The 17575-nt window shown below is 53.6% G+C and overlaps 1 protein-coding gene across 6 annotated transcripts in view; it reads left to right on the top strand.

Annotated features, from left to right (window-relative positions):
• Nucleotides 1–17575, top strand: part of KIAA1671 (KIAA1671 ortholog) — a 186227-nt gene that overhangs the window by 90875 nt on the left and 77777 nt on the right. Inside the window, exon 1 of one of the 6 annotated variants that reach the window (XM_057745213.1) lies at nucleotides 988–1083. The exons of the other annotated variants lie outside the window; for them this stretch is intronic. Coding sequence (XP_057601196.1) covers nucleotides 1033–1083 — 51 coding nt within the window. The 5' untranslated portion in view covers nucleotides 988–1032. Of the gene's footprint in view, nucleotides 1–987; nucleotides 1084–17575 lie in introns of those variants that run through there. 6 annotated transcript variants of the gene reach the window in all.

The following is a 17575-nucleotide window of genomic DNA, read 5'->3' as shown; positions in this document are numbered from 1 at the left end:
TCCTCATGTGGCCGGTGGAGGCGACAATGTTTCTCCCAGGAGGCCCCGTGGGGACTAAATGAGATGTTTTGGTGTTATGCTGCCTCCTCTGAGGCACAAAACCCTGAAACGCAGGGATACTCCATCCCATTTTACAGAAGGGGTAACTGAGGCTCAGGGAGGTGGGGGTGACTTGCCAAGATCACACTCTTTCAAAGGAAGCTCCCAAGAAAGGTCGCCTTGGGTCAGCCTTAGGTGTGCTATAATCTGCGTTTTTAATTTCTGAAAAGGATGCTCTCCCCCCCGCCCCCACCCTCCTACTGGCAGATGGTGACTCTGGGAGCCGGCCTCAGCCTCCACCGCTCCCACCCTGGGCCGCCCGCCCACGGGAGCGAACAGGACCCGGGGCTGGTCGGGAGGCCTGGGTTCCAGCCTTGGCTCAGTTTCCACCTCGCTGTGTGACCTCAGCCAAGTCCCTATCCCTCTCTGGGCCTCCCATTTCCCCCTCTGTAAAACGGGGACAACCAGGGCCTCCTTCCAGGGCTGCTCAGAAGCTTAGCTGAGTCAGAAGGAACTTGACTGAAGCTGGGAAGGGCTGTGTGAGCTGATGGGATCCTGAGGTGGGTTTATTTCCTTCATGTGGAAGGAGTCGGGGTGGGGGGAGCTCCCCCCTGGGTGTGTGGTTTTGGGGAGGAACCTGTACTCACATGACACACTCATGCAACACACACACGCTCCGTTCTGGGGCTTCATCCTCCCTCCTCCAGCCACTCAGCGGAAAACCCCAGGTCCAGGGCCGCCCCTGGGCCCACCCCCCCGCCGGAAGAGCCACCAGAGATGCTCCAGGCGGGGCTCCTGGGGACCTGAGCAGCAGCGTCCCCGTGCCCTTAGCAGGGCCATCCTGCCAGTCCCCTGGCCACGAGCCGGCCCTTGAATGATTCATGCCGCCTTGAACTTGACTTCTGCGTGACCGTCGGAGCTGGAAGAGCCGCCCCCTCCAGAGGGGGACTGGAGACGTGCGCAGTGCAGGCAGCGTAGCCCCAGGCGCCAGAAATGGAGTATTATTACTGCCCCAGCTTGTTGAAGCTCCTGCGGTACCTCTGGGTGAGTGTGGCTGTGCGGACCCATGTCTCCTTTTTCTCCTTCTCCCGACTCCTGCCAACTTTGCTTCCTGGCTCTGTCCGGCCAGCAGCGTCTCTGTTTTCTTTAAGAAGTGGTGGTTGTTTCAAAGAGGAGGGAGCGTTGGGAAGGGGATGGGGGTTTTGGCTTGGGAGGCAGAGGGGGCTCGTAGAAGAGAAGGGGATCCTGCCCGCAGAGGGTCAGTGGGCACAGCGGCCACCCCTCCAGGCCTCGGAAAAACTGGAAAAACAAGGGGAGCCTTAGTGATCTTTCCAGAGAGCGACATTTCTTTGATTTACAGGACTGTTCTCTATTCTGAAATTACATCCTCCTTGCCTTTGTGTGAGTGTAAAAATGTCTCGTCTTTTATGAGATGGAAAGAATAGATTTTGTTTTCCTTTCAGTGAACTTACTAAGAAGAAGTAAAAAGTTGGAACCCTCGCATTGCAGCCTCTCCTCTATGTAACGGGGGGAAGAAAAAAAAACTCGAAACTTTTTTTTGGCAAAATGCCAAATACAGGGAACCCACGTGGGAGTGCTTTGTGGGGTATAAAGTGCTTTTCAAATCTTGTTTTGACTTTCAGACTGACCTGCTGTGTGTCCTCAGGCAAGTTGCTTCCCGTCTCTGGGCCTCTGTTTCCTCATCTGTGAAACTAAGGGGTGGGCAGTAGGTGATGGTGGGTTATGTGACATTCATCAGGGCTCTGTGAACAGAGGGGCTTAGCGGGGAATCATCACAGGTGGGCCTCAGAGTTTCCCAGAACATTTGCCGCCCGGCTGAAAAAGCCCAAGAAAGAAAGACTTGGGAAATATTATTCTTCCCCCTGCTGAGTGTTTGCAAATACTTCAAATGCCTTCTCACCCAGGGAATTTTCCGGAGCTCCTAAAAATACAACTTTAGGAAACATTGTCCTTCAGCCCCTCCCCACCCCACCCCAAGTCCCCTGCGACAGTTGAAAAACAGGAGATCCCCCTTCAATCTTCCTCCTTTGATCACTGACTTTTGAATATTGTCATACTGTAAACGTGAGGGAACATTAGTTGGTTTATTTTTTTTTAATTACAAAAAATTTATGGACATGGTAGAAAACTTGAAAATTTTGAAGAGCATGAGAAAGAAAATAAGCATCCCATAGTCATTTCTATTTGGGGGGTTTGCTGCCCACCAGGTCCTCATGACCTTGATGTGCTGGGCACACAGGCTCCGGGCTCCAGTGTGAGGGAGGCTGTGATATTGTGATTTATAGTGAGACATACAGATTTGGTCTTTGTTCCTGTTTCTGGCACAGAGCTCCTAAAACCCTTGGAATTTCCAAAGTGATAAAAAGTGATAAAGGTGTCTAGATATTCACACATGAGTTGATGTTAATGAGATGACTTTTGGCCTGCACCTAAGTATGGGGCTGGTTGCCTGGGAAACCAACCATGTGAGCTCTTCCTCTTTCCCAGGATGCCACGTCAGATGGAGCGTGGCCAGCTCAGCACCGATTACTGTAAGGGTGCTGATGTGTGGGACTGGCCCTCCTCATCCCTGCCGTGGACTCATGTAGCGCAGAATATACATTCACCTGTCACTCCATCAGCCTGGGCCACTAACTGCTCTCCGTTTTCTGCTCCGTGTCACCTCTTCATATATATATATATATATATATATTTTTTTTTTTTTTTTTTTTTTTTTTTTGGAATACTTTTAGATTTATAGAAAAGTTGCAAAGATGGTTGGGGGAATCCCTGTATACCCTTCACCCACCTTCCCCTCATGTTAGCATCTTACCGTAACAAAGTACGTTTGTCCAACGTAAGAAATTAACATTGGTGCAGGACTATTAACTAAATCTGGCCTTCGTTCCAGTGGTTCTCATCCAGGGACCACCTTCAAGGGACACTTGGCAATGTCTGGTGACTTTCTTCGCTTGTCACAGCTGGGGCGGGGGGGGGGTGCTGGTGGCACCTTGGAGGTTGGAGATGCTACTAAAGATCCTACAACGCACAGGGCAGCCTCCCACCCCACAAACACCACCGCCAAGGATGACCCGGCGCCAGACGTCAGTCGCAACAAGCTTGGGAAATCTCTCTTGGTTCCGATTTCACCAGATTTTCCACTGATGTCCTTTTTGTGTTCCAGGATCCAATCCAGGGTCCCATGTCCTATTTTGCCTCTAAATTTCATCCATCACTGTGAACAAATGGGTGTAGACCATGCACATCTCACTGTGGATATCTGCCCACATCTAGAAGCTCTCTGTAAACGTGATGCTCAGGGACCGCTCACTGCTTGCACGTGTCCCTAGCCTTGATTTACCAGCCGTTCTCCCGCAGTCAGACACTTGGGGTGCTCCCAGGCGGTCGCAACACTCACACAGTGGTGAGCACACACACACCCATCATCCTACTCAGCCTTCTTTATTCACTTTTCAGGTCATTTCCTAAGTCAGCTTCTTAGAACTGGGGCCAAGCATGGGCCGCAGCAGGCTTCTGCAGAGTTTGTCGTCTGCCGGTGGGATGTCGGCGGTTTCCTGTCGGCGGCCCAAGTCCCCCACGTAGCTGCTGCCCCACCGTCAAGCCCAGCCACTGCCCAGCATCAGCTGGGAAGTGGGGGAGGGGGATGACGTTTCTGCTTCAGATCAGCAGTAACGATAGCCGGTGGCTACCCCTGCTGTGGCTGTTTTGAGTTACTTAATCTCCTCCGTTGCCGAGATAACCCAGCCAGACCAGTCCCAAGCCCGGCGGCCTCGCCGGGGCATTGGCACCAAGCTGGTTGCTTGTGGTTGTCGGCTGCAACAATAATAATGAGACAGTGGCCACCGTCACCACCACCATCCGTACTGGGCGCTCCCAGCGTCGGGGGCCCGTGCCTTTCACGGGTATCTCACCGTCCTCACGAAAACCCAGAACCCCGTGTGTGGGTCTCATTATTGTCCGCATTTTACAGTTAGGGAACCTGAGCCTCAGAGAGGTGAAGCGGCTCACTGAAGCACCTGTTCCCCCGCCTCCTGTTCCCCTGCTGGGAGCTGTCGGAGCCTGTATCTCTGTGCGGGTCTTCCCCTGTGTCGTTTTAACTACTTCATTGAGTCTGATCTTCCCGTTTCTCAGATGGGGAAACCGAGGCCCACGGGTTGAGGCAACTTGCCAGCCTACAGGAAAGCTCTCTCTCCGTACCAGCTCCTGCAAAGTGGAGGATTGTAGGAGGATGTTGCACTGGGCCAGGCTGGGCTCTGGCGGGGAGAGCCCTGGCTTAGAACCCCAGCTCCAGCAACAGCAAGTCACGTCGCCTCTCGGAGCCTCAGTTTCCCCATCTGTACGAGGACCGTGCCGAGGATTAGCTAAGACAAAGGGGCGTTGTTATCCTCAGCACAGGGCTGGACTGTCTAGTTGTTCTGTTTTTGGAGGGTGGGGGTGGGCGGGCTCTGATAGAATGGCAGACACCCCCCCGCTCCGCGGACTTTCGCAGGCTCCCCAGAGGCTGCCCGTCCAGCCCGCCCGGAGACCCTGGGCGCTGACTCTTGGCTGGCCACCTTCCTCGACTCTGTGTCACCCACAGACAAGGGGGTTGCCAGGGTGTCACTTCTGGCAGCTTCTTCAGGAAGGTGCTACGTGACATGGAGACCGAGCCCAAGGGCGGGACCCTGTGCTGTTGCTGGCGGGTCCCTCCCCAGCCCCTTTCAGGTGCCTCCTTGCCAAGGCCTGTGGTCCGATGGCTCTGTCTCTGTGCGGTGATGGGGAAGCCACTTCGTTTTCAAATGGTGCTTGGTGAGCTTCATCTCCCCACATTCGACTCCATGACCAGATATTTTTCTTTTTTGATGGAAAAATGTCCAAATGTCTAATTGCGGTTAGAGTGGCCCTTCTCTCCGCGGGGCCTCCTTGATGCCTGGTTACTCAGCTTTGTCCCTCACTCAGCCTGTCATCACCTCCAGGAATAAGAATACCAGTCATGAGACAGTGACGTGTATTCCTCTCTCGCCCTCCAAGCCCTTGCATGTGTGGCATCGCGGTTAATCCTCACAACAGCCTCGAGAGGCGGGTATTATTACTTTACAGATGGGAAGCCTGGAGCTCCAGGGGGTTGCGTGCCCACCTGATACGGACCAGTCGGCAAGGGGCGGAGCCCGGGTTTGAACTTGGGAAATCTGGCACCAAAGCTAATGTGTTTGGTTACGGCACACGGCTTCCCTCAGGCAGGAAGGATGCCCATCTTCACCCAGCCCCGGGCACGGTGCCCGGCACATAGTAGGTGCTCAGTAGACACAGCGTGCAGAAGGTGTGGTGGGGACTGGAGGTGTGCTGAGGCCTTTATCCAGGCGCCTGGCACTCCACACATGCCCGTCCACCATTACCACTGCCGCTGCTGTTATTTTTACTACCAGCTCCTGCATCTCAGATCTTGGCGGCCTCACTCTGTGCTAAGGGTCTGTCTGGTTTGGCTTTGCAACGTCTGTGGCTGAAATAGGAGAACTGGCTATTTTTGTGCCGTTGGAGCCGGGGCTGAGGCTTGGGCCGCAGGCAGCTTGTGTCATGAGACTCGAGCCTTGGGTGCCTTATAAATAAGCCCAGTTGCAGGGCGGAGAACTGGGGTCCTGGTGTCAGGCCCTCCCGGCTTCCAGTGCCCACCGAGCCTCTTGCTGATGGAGCGGGGGACTTCGGGCAACTCTCCCAACCTCTCAGAAAGTCAGTTCTGCAGCCTGCAGAGTGGGAGCGATCGTACCATCTCCCTCGTGGGAGGTCCTGAGCACTCAGTGAGGCGGTTCCAACAAGCCTGGGCACAGCCGGTCCTGGATAAGTGTTAGCAGCTGATGCCGGTGTAGACGGCTAATGGGTCCTCAGTTCAATTCAGTTCAACGCCTGTGGCAGGGCCTGTTCTCACTGTTTGGGATAATCCTTGAACCAAACGGTCAAAGATCCCTGCCTCGGGGACTAATGTTCTAGTGGGGGTTCAGGCAGTAAACAGTGGGCGTGATACACAGGAACCCTGTACAGTATGTCAGGAGGCGGGGCATCCGGGGAGAGAAGGAAGGAAGAGGGTGAGAAGCCCCAGAGGGTTTGGACGGGTGCGCATGCCCTGAGAAGGTGACATGTGAACCGAGACTCTGGAAGAGGGGAGGGAATAGGCCCAGGGAGCTTGCAGGAAGAGACAGCAGCCGGTGCAAAGGCCCTGAGGTCCGTGTGTGCACAGGCAGTTCTCTGGAACAGGGAGGAGGCCAGTGTGGCTGCAGCAGAAAGTCGGCGAGGTGATGGGAGTTGTCAAGGTCATGCAGGGCCTGGCAACCACTTGTGCTCTGAAGGGGGTCACTTGGAGTGGGAGGGATGCAGTCTGACTTGGGTTTTGAACAAAGGCAGAATCAGGGAGACCAGCGAGGAGCGTCTGCAGGTGGACGATGACGGTGCCTCAGACCAGGGAGGTGGTGAGAAGTGGACAGATTCTGGATCCGCTCTGAAGGTCGAGCCATGAGATTTGCTGATGGATTGGGTGTGGGTGGGAGAGAGAGAGAAGAGTCACGCAGACACTGGGGATTTGGGGCTTGGTGGTGGGAAAGATGGAGCTGCCGCTGGTGTCCGTTAGGAAAACTGCATGGGGAGAGGGTCTCGGGGGCAGATCAGGATTTGGCTTTGACTTGTCGAGTTTGAGATGTCTGTTAGACATTCCCCATCCTTTCCCCAGCCTCTCTCTCCCCATGTGTACAATGGAAGGTAATTCCTGCCCTGCCCATGTCCGAAGGTTGTTGAGGTGCTTTGGTGGGAATTTGAAAGGACCTCCAAGGAGACTGAAAACACCAAGCTCATGTCGGGAGATTTTTTAGCCCCTTAGATAGTTCCCAGCATTTCTGAGCCCTCAGGGAGAGGTACTCCTTTTTAAGCACAGGGAGGCCCTGCTAATGTCCACTGTAGGGTTTATGAGAATTCAGCTGGACCAAGGCCCGCTCCCCTTGGCACCTCCCTCATTGTGAAAATTCCCAACACTTTTTATACCTGTTGTGGCCCCTCCTGGCAGGACCACTCCCTCCTGTGCTCTTCCCCTTCCCTTTAGTCTGCAGGATCCTTGGCATCAAATGAAAAGAGAACCCTGCTCTCTGATGCTGACGGCTCCCCCGCCCCCCAGGCTTGGAAGGCCACTCCCTGGTCCTCAGGGGGCCCCAGCCACTGACCCATGCCAGCGGGAACTTCATGCTGATGGGCTGAAGTGAACAGGGTTCTCTGCTCTCAGATGGAGGTCTCTCAGGCTGGCAGCCCTTGCTGTCCCAAAGGAGCTGTTGCTGGGTTTCAGACATTCCAGGGATTAGAGCCATTAGAAGGGACATGGCAATCCTGTGACTGCCAAAAGGAATGATAAATTCAGGGTAGAAGCTCTGGAGGGGTGGGCGTGTGGGCAAAACACTTCCAGGAGCCAGGAGTCTGGGGTATAATTGCTGTGTGACCCTGAGGCAATTGCCTGCCCTCTCTGGGCCTCAGTTTCTCTCTTGGTATAGTGAAGTATTGGGCAGGATTCTCCTTAAGGTTTTTTTCCTTTTAAGTAAATTATTTATTTGTTTATTTATTGGCTGCACTGGGTCTTTGTTGCTGTGCATGGGCTTTCTCTAGTTACGGTGAACAGGGGCTGCTCTTTGTTGTGGTGCACGGGCTTCTCACTGCGGTGGCTTCTCTTGTGGAGCGTGGGCTCTAGGTGTGTGGGCTTCAGTAGTTGTGGCACATGGGCTCAATAGTTGTGGTGCATGGCCTTAGTTGCTCCGCGGCATGTGGGATCTTCCCGGACCAGGGATTGAACCCATGTCCCCTGCATTGGCAGGCAGATTCTTAACCACTGAGACACCAGGGAAGTCCCCCTTAAGGTTTTTGATTGTGCACAATCTCCCAGTTCTAGAGATCAAGTAAAGAATGGAGCTCTGGAGTCAGACAGACCTGGGTTCGAATCCAGCCTTCCCTGTTGTGTAACCTTGAGCCAGTGGCTTCCTGTCTCTGAGCCTCAAGTTTTCTCACCTGAGGATGAGCAAGCCCCCTTTCTCAAATGGGAATTATGTCAGCATCTCATCACGGAGACCAGTGGGGAGAGCACCTGGCACATAGTAGGCACTAAATAAATGGGGGCCGTTATCCTTTTACATTCCTTCCCAGGGGAATTATCCAAACTGAGGATGAAAGTTGTGGGCTGGGGGCCTCGCCGGCACAGTGATTTCCAGATGGAGACACTAGAGGGGGCTCCTGTTCTAACAAATGGCCTGAGCCTTTTTAAAGCAGGTGCAGGGCTACCCCCCCCACCCCTTTCCACACCTGAGCCTGTGTAACCTTCTCCGGAGAGGCAGGCATTCTGATTATCCCCATTTTACAGGTGGGGACACGGAGGAACCCTTACGTGTCCAAAGTCACACAGAGGGGAGGCCTCAGAACTGGGTTTCTAGGGCCGGGTTTTTCCACACTGGAGCCCATAGTCTCTGCCCCTCAGGTCTCCTGCCACCTGAGTCCTGACAGCGTTGCCACTAAGACTAGTTTCTGTGGGATAAGCCAGGTCAGCTCCTGACCTCCAGTTAGTTCAGCTGGAAAATCCAGTATCAAGAAGGAGGGGTATAGTACGGAGTGTGAACGATGGAGCAAATTCTGCTAAGTTTTGCTGAATCCAGGATGTTGGTCCTTGGAGAGAAGCTGCACCTGTCTTTGTGGTAGCAAATCTGGCTTCGGTGGAGGGGTGAGAAGCTCGATGCAGGCCAGTGCCAATTCCTCCACCCACTTATCACTGGGGGGCAAACGAATTGTCCAGAGCTGAAGAGGCACTTGAATTTGGGAGTTTCGAACTGTATGAACACATGGTTTCCATGTTTGAGGCAGAACGGATGAGCGGGGAGGCAACCTGGGCCAGTGGGAGAGCATCCCTGAATCGGGAGCCAGGATGCTGGGGTGCAGTCCTGGCCGTGAGACCTTGAGCTGGTCACTGCCCCTTTCCGGGCCCAGCGTCTTCATCTGTGAGATGCAGTCATGGGCTCGTCTCAGAGCTGGCTTGCTGTGCTGTACATGTGTATTGAGTGCCTTCTCTGGGCTGGGCCCTGAACTGGGTCTTAAAGCCTGAGTAGGACAAGGAGGGGGAAGGACATTCAGGTGGCCGGACCAGCATGTGTGGAGGCCTGGAAGCTCGGGAAGAGGTGGGAGGTTTGAGGTATGTTTGTTTGAAGCCGGAAGAACACAATGTAAGTATTTCCTCAAGGGTGAAGTAGTGCATGGATGAGAAGACTGTCAAGGAATTTGGTCCAAATTAAGAAAACTCCTTGCTTTCTTTTTAAGAAAACCTGGTGTTTTTTATTTTTTAAAATTAATTTTTATTGGAGTATAGTTACTTTACACCGTTGTGTTAGTTTCTGCTGTACAGCAAAGTGAATCAGCTATGCGTATACATATGTCTACTCTTTTTTGGATTTCCTTCCCATTTAGGTCACCACAGAGCACTGAGTAGAGTTCCCTGTGCTATCCAGTAGGTTCTCATTAAGGAAAACCTGGTATTTTATGTAGAAATTCTGAGGTAGGGAGGGACAGCTGTTTGTGGTTGTATTCTGTTTAATGTCATATTAATATTTTGCATTCAATCTACTTGTATTAATAAAATATAGGCACAGTCATGTTAACATCGTGTTATTTCATAGTTGCCATGTAAATCTGATAATATGGTAACAGGAGATTGCCATGTACCTCTTCCCATGTGTCAGTGTATGTGTTTGCCAGGGCTGCCCCATCAAAATACCACAGACTGAGTGGTTTAAACAACAGAAATGTGTTTTCCCACAGTTCTGGAGGCGCTAGATGTCCAAGATCAAGGTGTCAGCAGGTTTGGTTTCCCACGAGGCCTCTCTGCTTGGCTGCAGAGGGCTTCCTCCTGGCTTGTCCTCACGTGGCCTTGCCTCTGAGTGCACCCCTGGTGTCTCTCTGTGTGTCCAGATTTCCTCCCTATAAGGACACCAGTCTCATTTTTAAACTTAATTATCTCTTTCAAGGCCCCGTCTCCAAATACAGTCTCTTTCTGAGGTACTGGGATTAGGGCTTCACTGTATAAATTTGGGGGAAACACAATTCAGCCCACAGTTGCCAGGCACTAGGCAAAGCCCTTTATATTAGTTCGTTTTATCCCTCACAACAGTCCTGGGGGCGGGGGGGGAAAACACTATTATCATCTCCATTTTACAGATGATGAAACCGAGGCTCAGAGAGGTTATGTCACTTGCAGAAGATCATGCAGCAGGTTGGCAGAGGAGCTGGGATTTGATCCCATGCTGTCTTGCCTTGGAGCCCACATTATATTAGTTTTGTTTATAATTTGACTTGAATCCTAGGGAGGCCTTTTTTTTTTTCAACTTCTCACATTCTGTTGAATGTACCCAATATTTCCTCATTGCTTCTGTACTCTGCCCTGTCCTTGTTTTAGGTGTGATTGGAAAAGACCCAGAGGGGGAGGGAAGGCCCTTGCCAGACCCCAGTGCTGCCCCAGCTTGCCTGGGCCCTCGCCGGCCCGTTGGCCACCTTCCCAGGAGGGGTGTGCTGGGGGCCACCTACTCCCCGCTCTGCCCCCAACCGCCCGTGTTTGCCGAGAGCAGGCTGGGCCCGGTGAAAGCAGCCTTTGTCCTCCAGCCCGTTCCTCCCAGAGGGATGACCTAAGTCCCAGCTCGGGAACGAAGCCGCAACCTGCCACGTGAGTTCAGGTCAGCCCCAGTAGCCCCCAGAGTCTCCCAGGCTAAGCACGGTGTGGGGGAGGCAGCAGCCTTGGCTGTGGGGTTGCAGCGTCAGGTGGGATCCAGAAGGCGGCGGAGCCCTCCTGTGGCCTGAGCAGTGATGCCAGGGGCTCCTGTGTGCCCAGAGCTTTACCGTCTATAACGTTGTCCCAAGCTTTTCCCGGTTGGTGTGCACATCATTCAGGGCAGGGACTCAAGAGAGGCAGGTAGTGGTTTTCACAAAGAACCACGTCAAAACATCGGGGTGTAAGCCAACCACTGCTTATTGTGCTCCTCACATTCGGTGGGTCAGGAAATCAGGCGCGGCCGCGTGGGGACAGCCGCCCTGTGATGTTCGGGGTGTCCACTGGGAGCCCTGAGCAGCTGGGGGCCGGAATCGCCCAGAGGCCTCCTCCCCCACCTGTGGCGACGTGGCGGCTGGGCTTTCTGGGACTGTTGTCCGGGCGCCCGCTGTAGCGTGGGCTTCCTCACAGCAGGGTGGCTCGGGGCTCCCCGAGCACGTGTTGTGGCCAGGAGGGCAGACACCGCGTCGCCCTTTATGACAGACGCAGCCTCGGAAGGCAGCGTCGCGTCACGTCTGCCGTCCTCCATTGACTGAAGCAGTCACCAGCCCCCCGAGATTCAGGCGGAGAGGACATGGACCCCCCCACCTCTCAGTGGGAGGCGTGTCCACGAACGTGCAGCCATGTTTCGAAGCCACCACAGCCGCAAGTAAAAGCGTAGGTCACGTTTACTGAGCACGTGTTATGTGCCAGGCACTGTGCCAAGCGCTCCCCGTGGGCGCACCTGCGGAATCCTCCCCACGGCCCCAGGGGGCGAGGGGTTCCAGCCTGATGTTCCCCCGTCAAGCTTTCAACCCAAGACGGTGGAGGAACCCAGGGAACTCACAGGGCTGCCGGCAGTTTGGTTGAACGTCCCACAGTGGGGAGCTTTCTCTTTTACCCCTTCCTCCTCTGAACTTAGAATATTCCTTGAGTTCTTGAACAGCCTCACTTGGCTGCCCGGTTCATCGCCTCCTCACTCACCAGTTCTCCCCTTTGGTGTTTATTTCGAGCGGGTTCTCTCTGCCTGCGTGCTGAGAGCCCTCTCCCTGCCTCACCCCCGCATCACCCTCCTCCACCCTGCATTCCGTGGGAAGGGCGGCTGCAAACTTCCCCACTGCCTGCCTCTCCCCTCCCGGGGCTTTTGAGGAGCCGGCAGGTGGGGCGGAGCCGTCACTCAGCCCCGTGTGTGTGCTGTCCTTGCTCTTCTTCCAGGGCCGGGTCTGGGGCTCCCTCACCTGCCTCCCAAGGGTCTGACATACCACAGGTGCCCACTATATGTTTGGTGAACCGAACTCATAAGGGGTGAAGGAAGGAAAACGGCTGGCTCTTCAGGGGCGGAGTTTCTCTCCTGTGCACCTCTGCGTCCCTTGCGTGCAGTAGGCACTCAATAAATGTTTGTTGGGCCTTACACTTGTATCCTTGTCACGTAACGCAGTGCTGGACGCCCATCCATTCCATCGGTGAATGGATGAATACATGTATGAGCGACCCCAGTGGACTCTCCTCCAGGAGGGGATGTGTCTATCGCACATCTGTATCCACAGCCGGGCACACAGTAGGTGCTCAGTACTGCCTGCAGAGCTGAATGAAAGAAAGAGGGAGTGAAAAGAATGACTAAGTGAAACTTCCCATCATCGGGGACCTTGCCTTGTTCATCTCTGTCTCTCCAGTTCTCAGCACAGACTTGCATACAGTAGGCACTCATTCAGCTTTTTTTTTTTTTTTAAGAAATGCAATAGATTTCTCTTTTTTTCCATTTATTTATTTATTTATTTTATTTATTGGCTACGTTGGGCCTTCGTTGCTGCACGCGGGCTTTCTGTAGTTGCGGAGAGTGGGGGCAACTCTTCCTTGCAGCGCGTGGGCTTCTTACTGTGGTGGCTTCTCTTGTTGCAGAGCACGGGCTCTAAGCTTGTGGGCTTCAGTAGTTGTGGTGTGTGGGCTCAGTAGTTGTGGCTTGCAGGCTCTAGAGTGCAGGCTCAGTAGTTGTGGCGCACGGGCTCAGTTGCTCCGCAGCACGTGGGATCTTCCTGGACCAGGGCTTGAACCCATGTCCCCTGCATTGGCAGGCGGATTCTTAACCACTGCACCACCAGGGAAGCCCTCATTCAGCTTTGAATTGAATGAATGAGTGAATGAATGAAAAGGGAAATTTCTTGAGAGAAGGAACATGTCTTATTTGTTCCCCTAGTTCCTAGAATAGGGCTTGGCATACAGCAAGTGCTCAATAAATGTGTTGAATTGAATGCATGGATGAATGAGTGAGCACATAAGTGAGGCTTTTGGAGGGTAGGGCCTGCGTCTTCTTCATTGCTTTCCTCAGCTCCTAAATACAGGGCCAGGCATACAGCAGGTGCTTAGCAGATGCTTCCACACTGCCCCGACCTTTGTGGGAGTGTCCCTCCATCCCTGAGAATGGACCGAAAGGGGAAGGGCGACTGGAGGGACCTCGCCCCGCCTGCCAGGCCCCGCGCCCGGGACTTTCTGTTGTTCCCGTCTGCGCAGGTGGACAGAAAGTCCCCGAAGGCCTGCCCGAGGGCTGCTTCGCGTATTTTCTTCATGCCGGGCTGCCCTCGGTGAGACCCAGGCGCCACACCGGGCCCCAGCGCCCGCTGGCCGAGGCACGGTACCCCTCAGGGCCCCCACTTCCTGACCACGTTAGCAGTTCTGTTTTAGGGCCTGCTGAGGTTCTGCACGAGGCAGGTGAAGCCTGGGAGAGTGGTCCACCCCTGCGGTCACCTTGTTCTCACGCTGGCTGGGCCTGTTAACCCCCTCACAGCTGAGCGGCGGGAGCAGAGCAGAGAGTCAAGGCTTTGGAGTTTGAGAGAGCAGGGTTCAAATCTACCTCTGTGGCTTTAAAGTGGAGCCTCAGTTTTCTCATCTGTGGAAAGGGTGTTATGCATTCCCCCGCCCCCGCTTCCTGTTTTCCTGTCTTGGCCACGTGCCTGTTGGTCTCTCAGACTCCCCGTGCTGAGGCTGCCCGCTCCCAGGGTTATGATTTCAGTAGATTCCCAGCAACTGTGTCTAGAGAACTGTCTGCGCCGGTTGATTCTGAGAGGCAGTGTCTCAGTCTGGGTTCCCTGGAAACAGAGCTTGAGACGGGGATTCACGTGTCCACGATTGAGTGATGGAGAACTCGAGTTGGCCTGATCCCTGGAGGAGTTCTGGAGGGTCGACAGCACCACAGAGTCAGTCCCCCCCTGGAGAGGCAGCACAGCTCTTACTCCACCGGCCGAGGTCTGCTGTTGGAGAAGACGGGCCCGTGAGCTGTGGCAGCCAGCACCCCAGAACCCGGGTGACGGGGCCCCCAGCCAGTACTGGGGGTCTGGGCAGGACGTCAGCAGCGTCTACTACCGTCAGGCAGCCTGGGGAGTTGTGGACCCAGTGCAGTGAGATGGTGGGTGTAGATTGGCTGGCATGGAGAAGTCGATGCTCAGTAAGTAGTAACTTGGTAAAAATGAAGAGCTCTGAAGAAGGTGGAAGTGAGCCTATGAGTGTAACGATGCCGTCTGTCCCTCCAGCACGTGCTGAGCGATCGCGAGGGGCCAGACTCTCAGTGGGTGCACAGTGTGGACCCACATTCCATGCCTCCCACGTAAATGGACACGTGGGTGACGCTGCTGTACCTGGGATGTCTCCACACGCTGGAGGGGAGATTAGGCCCATTTGTAGGGGGGAGGGAATTTAACACAGGTGATGTCCAAACATTAAAAGTAGTTTATTTTTCTTTGACTTGAAAAAGTAATACATAGACACAGTAAACATTTCCAATAGTGCAAAATTTAGCATTCTAAAGAAAAATGAATCTCCCTGCTACCTCCAGTCTACAGTCCCCTCCCTGGTAATTGGTGACAGTTTCATGCATCTCCTTTCAGAAGTATCCTCTGCATACATAAGACTATCTGTGTATGTATCTGTGTTTCCCATATGTAGATACGTGTTTTTTTTTTTAAACACCAATCAGACCTTGCTATACGAAGTGTTCTATGCCCTGATTTTTCTTTTTCTCAAAATGATGAGACCTTTCCCTATCAGCACAGTAGGTCAGTCTCATTCTTTCTGATGGCTTTATATGTTTCCTCACACTGTGTTTATTCAACCAGTCCTTCTCAATGGACACATAGTTTATTTCCAGTTCTGCGCACTGTAAACAATGCCACAGCGAACATCCTTGTGCAAACATCTTGGTGCCCTTGTGTGTTGCATCTGCAGGGGAAATACCTAGCCGTGGACTTGCCAGGTCATTTGAAGGTTGAATAGAGTTTTCCAGGTGGGCTGGGGCTAGCAGGGATGGGAGGGGGTGTAGGGGAGGGGTTCAGGTATGAAGAACATACAGGAGCTGGCAGCTGAGAGCAGTGCGGCAGGCCTCCAACACAGATGAGGTCTGTGTTCCGGGCTGATGTTCAAATGCCACGTCATCAGCCAGGTTTTCACTCCAGCTCTGAGAATCTGGGGGTGCGGGCGGCTCCTTATGAGGGGTCTGACGCCATGCAAGGCGCTTTTTCTGTCTTCTTCCTGGGTTCACGTGGCACTTCATCAAGCAGTATTGTTATCACCATTTCATCACGGGCTCAGAGAGGTGCAGTAACTTGCCCAGGGTCACACAGCCAATGAATGATGGATCTACACGATCCTGTAGGTCAGTCCTTCCACCTCTACCATGTTGCTCCCTGCTCTTCCTTGTTAAGAATTCCTTGCTAGGAATGCTCTTTCATTGGATGTCTATCCTCTTGGACCACAGGCTCCATGAGGGCAGGGATCTTCATCTGTCTCACCCCCTGCTGTGTCCTCAGAGTCCAGCACAAGGCCTGGCACACAGTAGGCGTTCAATGAATGTTTGTTGAATGACCAAGTGAACTAGTGAAGGTTAAAGTACTGGTCTGTTCCATTACAAGCAAAACTTCTATTTGCTGCTAATAGTGTTTATGATGATGGAGATCTGGGTCCTCCTCTCAGAAATACTCACATTTAAAAAAAAAAAATGAAACATCTTTCCTTGCAAACCAGTTTATCTCATTGGAATCTAACATTTTGCATTTTTTTCCTCTGGGAGCCAAACAAGGATGTCTACTCTGTAGAATGTCACCAGAGAGAGGAATCTGAACACTTCCTTTTAGAAATTTCTGCGTAAAAAGTTAAAGCAAGATGGAACTGTACTTGGAGATTTCAGTTGCCATGGCTACTGGGTAATACAGCAAATCGTGTTCTTACATATGGTCTCCACTAGACCTTCAGCCACTCAATCTCAGTTTATAGAATTTTGGCTTTTAAGTGCATTTAATGCAGTGAGGCTTTGAGAGGCGAGTCCTGCTGCTGGGTCTCTGCTGGCTGAAGTGCTTTAACCAGCAGGTATTTTTTCGAGCATCTCCCGGGCCTCTGTCCATCAGGGCTCATCTTTGCCACCATCCTGTGGGTGCTGGGACTGCCACCTCCACTTCAGAGACGAGCACACTGAGCCCCCTAGAGTTTCATGTGGTGTATGTGTCCATTCACTCTTCATCCATCTATTCATTTGCTTATTCAGTCAACAGCTATGTATTGAACCCCTTCTCTGTGTCAGACACTGGTCGAGGCACCGAGCATCCCTGCCCCAGCATCCCTACTGGAACCTACCGTTCCAGTAGGAGAGACAGATAAGATACACAAGCAGTAAATACTGATAAGTGTATGAAGACAGTGGAACAGGGTGATGTGGCAGAGAGAGGCTGGGAGGAGGTGTGACCGGAAAGGCCCCTAAAGGGATGTGGCTTTTGAGCAGAGATCTGAAAGGAGGGGCCCACCCTGTGGGGATCTGGGGGAAGAGGGTTTCAGGCTGTGGGAACAGCTCACGCAGAGGCTGTGAGGCTGGAGCCGGCTTGGAGGGGCTGAGGCCAATCGTGGGGTCAATATGGCCGGCCTGGTATTGAGCAAGGTGGGTGGTGGGGAGGCAGGTGGGAGCCTCGAGGGCCAGGGCAGCGTGTTTGGAGTTTACTCCGGTCGTAGTGGAGAGCTGAGGGTGTGCTTTTGCTGGCAGCTGATGGGATGGAATGGGGCTGGGGGCTGGGACCTAGTGCTGAGGCAGTATGTCTGGGTTGGGGACGGGGATGGAGAAATGATCTGGCTGAGGCTGTAGTTTGGGGAGCGGGGGAGGGGAGAAGAGCGACCGAGGAAGGTTTCCAGTTTTCAGGCCAGGACAGCGGGGTGAGTGGTGGGCCTTGTGTGGAGGAAGCAGGTTTGGGGCCGGGAATCAAGAGTTCCGTCCTGGTGTGTTACATTTGTGGCGCCTTTAGATTTCCAAGCGGAGAGGGAGGTGGAATTGAAGGAGGTCTCCCTTTGACTTTTGAAGATGGCTGATGTCAGAGCTTCCCTGATGGGGCTGGTCCAGCGGAGGGGGAGACATGGCCGCTGCGGACGACAGAGGGACAGTCAGCTGCAGGGGTGATGCCCCGGCGTTGGTGAGAGGGGATAAGAGGAGGGGCTGGCTTGGGAGCCAGAGGGAGGCAGAGCGGGCTCCCAGATGCCAGGGGCCTGAGAGCGTGGGCTTACGCTCCTCTGATTGCTTTGATTTTTTTCAGGGAAGGGAGAGGGACTTGCCGATTAGTGGAAAGAGAATTGATGATACTTCGGAGGCTGGCGGGTTCCTGGGGTCAAATCCAGCCACTCGACCCCCAGCAAGTTGCCGAGCGCGAACACTCACCGAGCACTTCCTGTGTGCCAAGCGCTCTCTCTGCAGAGGTCGCGATTATTATCCCC

Source organism: Hippopotamus amphibius, chromosome 8 (genome assembly GCF_030028045.1).
Source record: "Hippopotamus amphibius kiboko isolate mHipAmp2 chromosome 8, mHipAmp2.hap2, whole genome shotgun sequence".
In the NCBI taxonomy this organism is placed as follows: domain Eukaryota; kingdom Metazoa; phylum Chordata; class Mammalia; order Artiodactyla; family Hippopotamidae; genus Hippopotamus; species Hippopotamus amphibius.
This window is presented reverse-complemented; position numbering and strand designations above follow the sequence as displayed.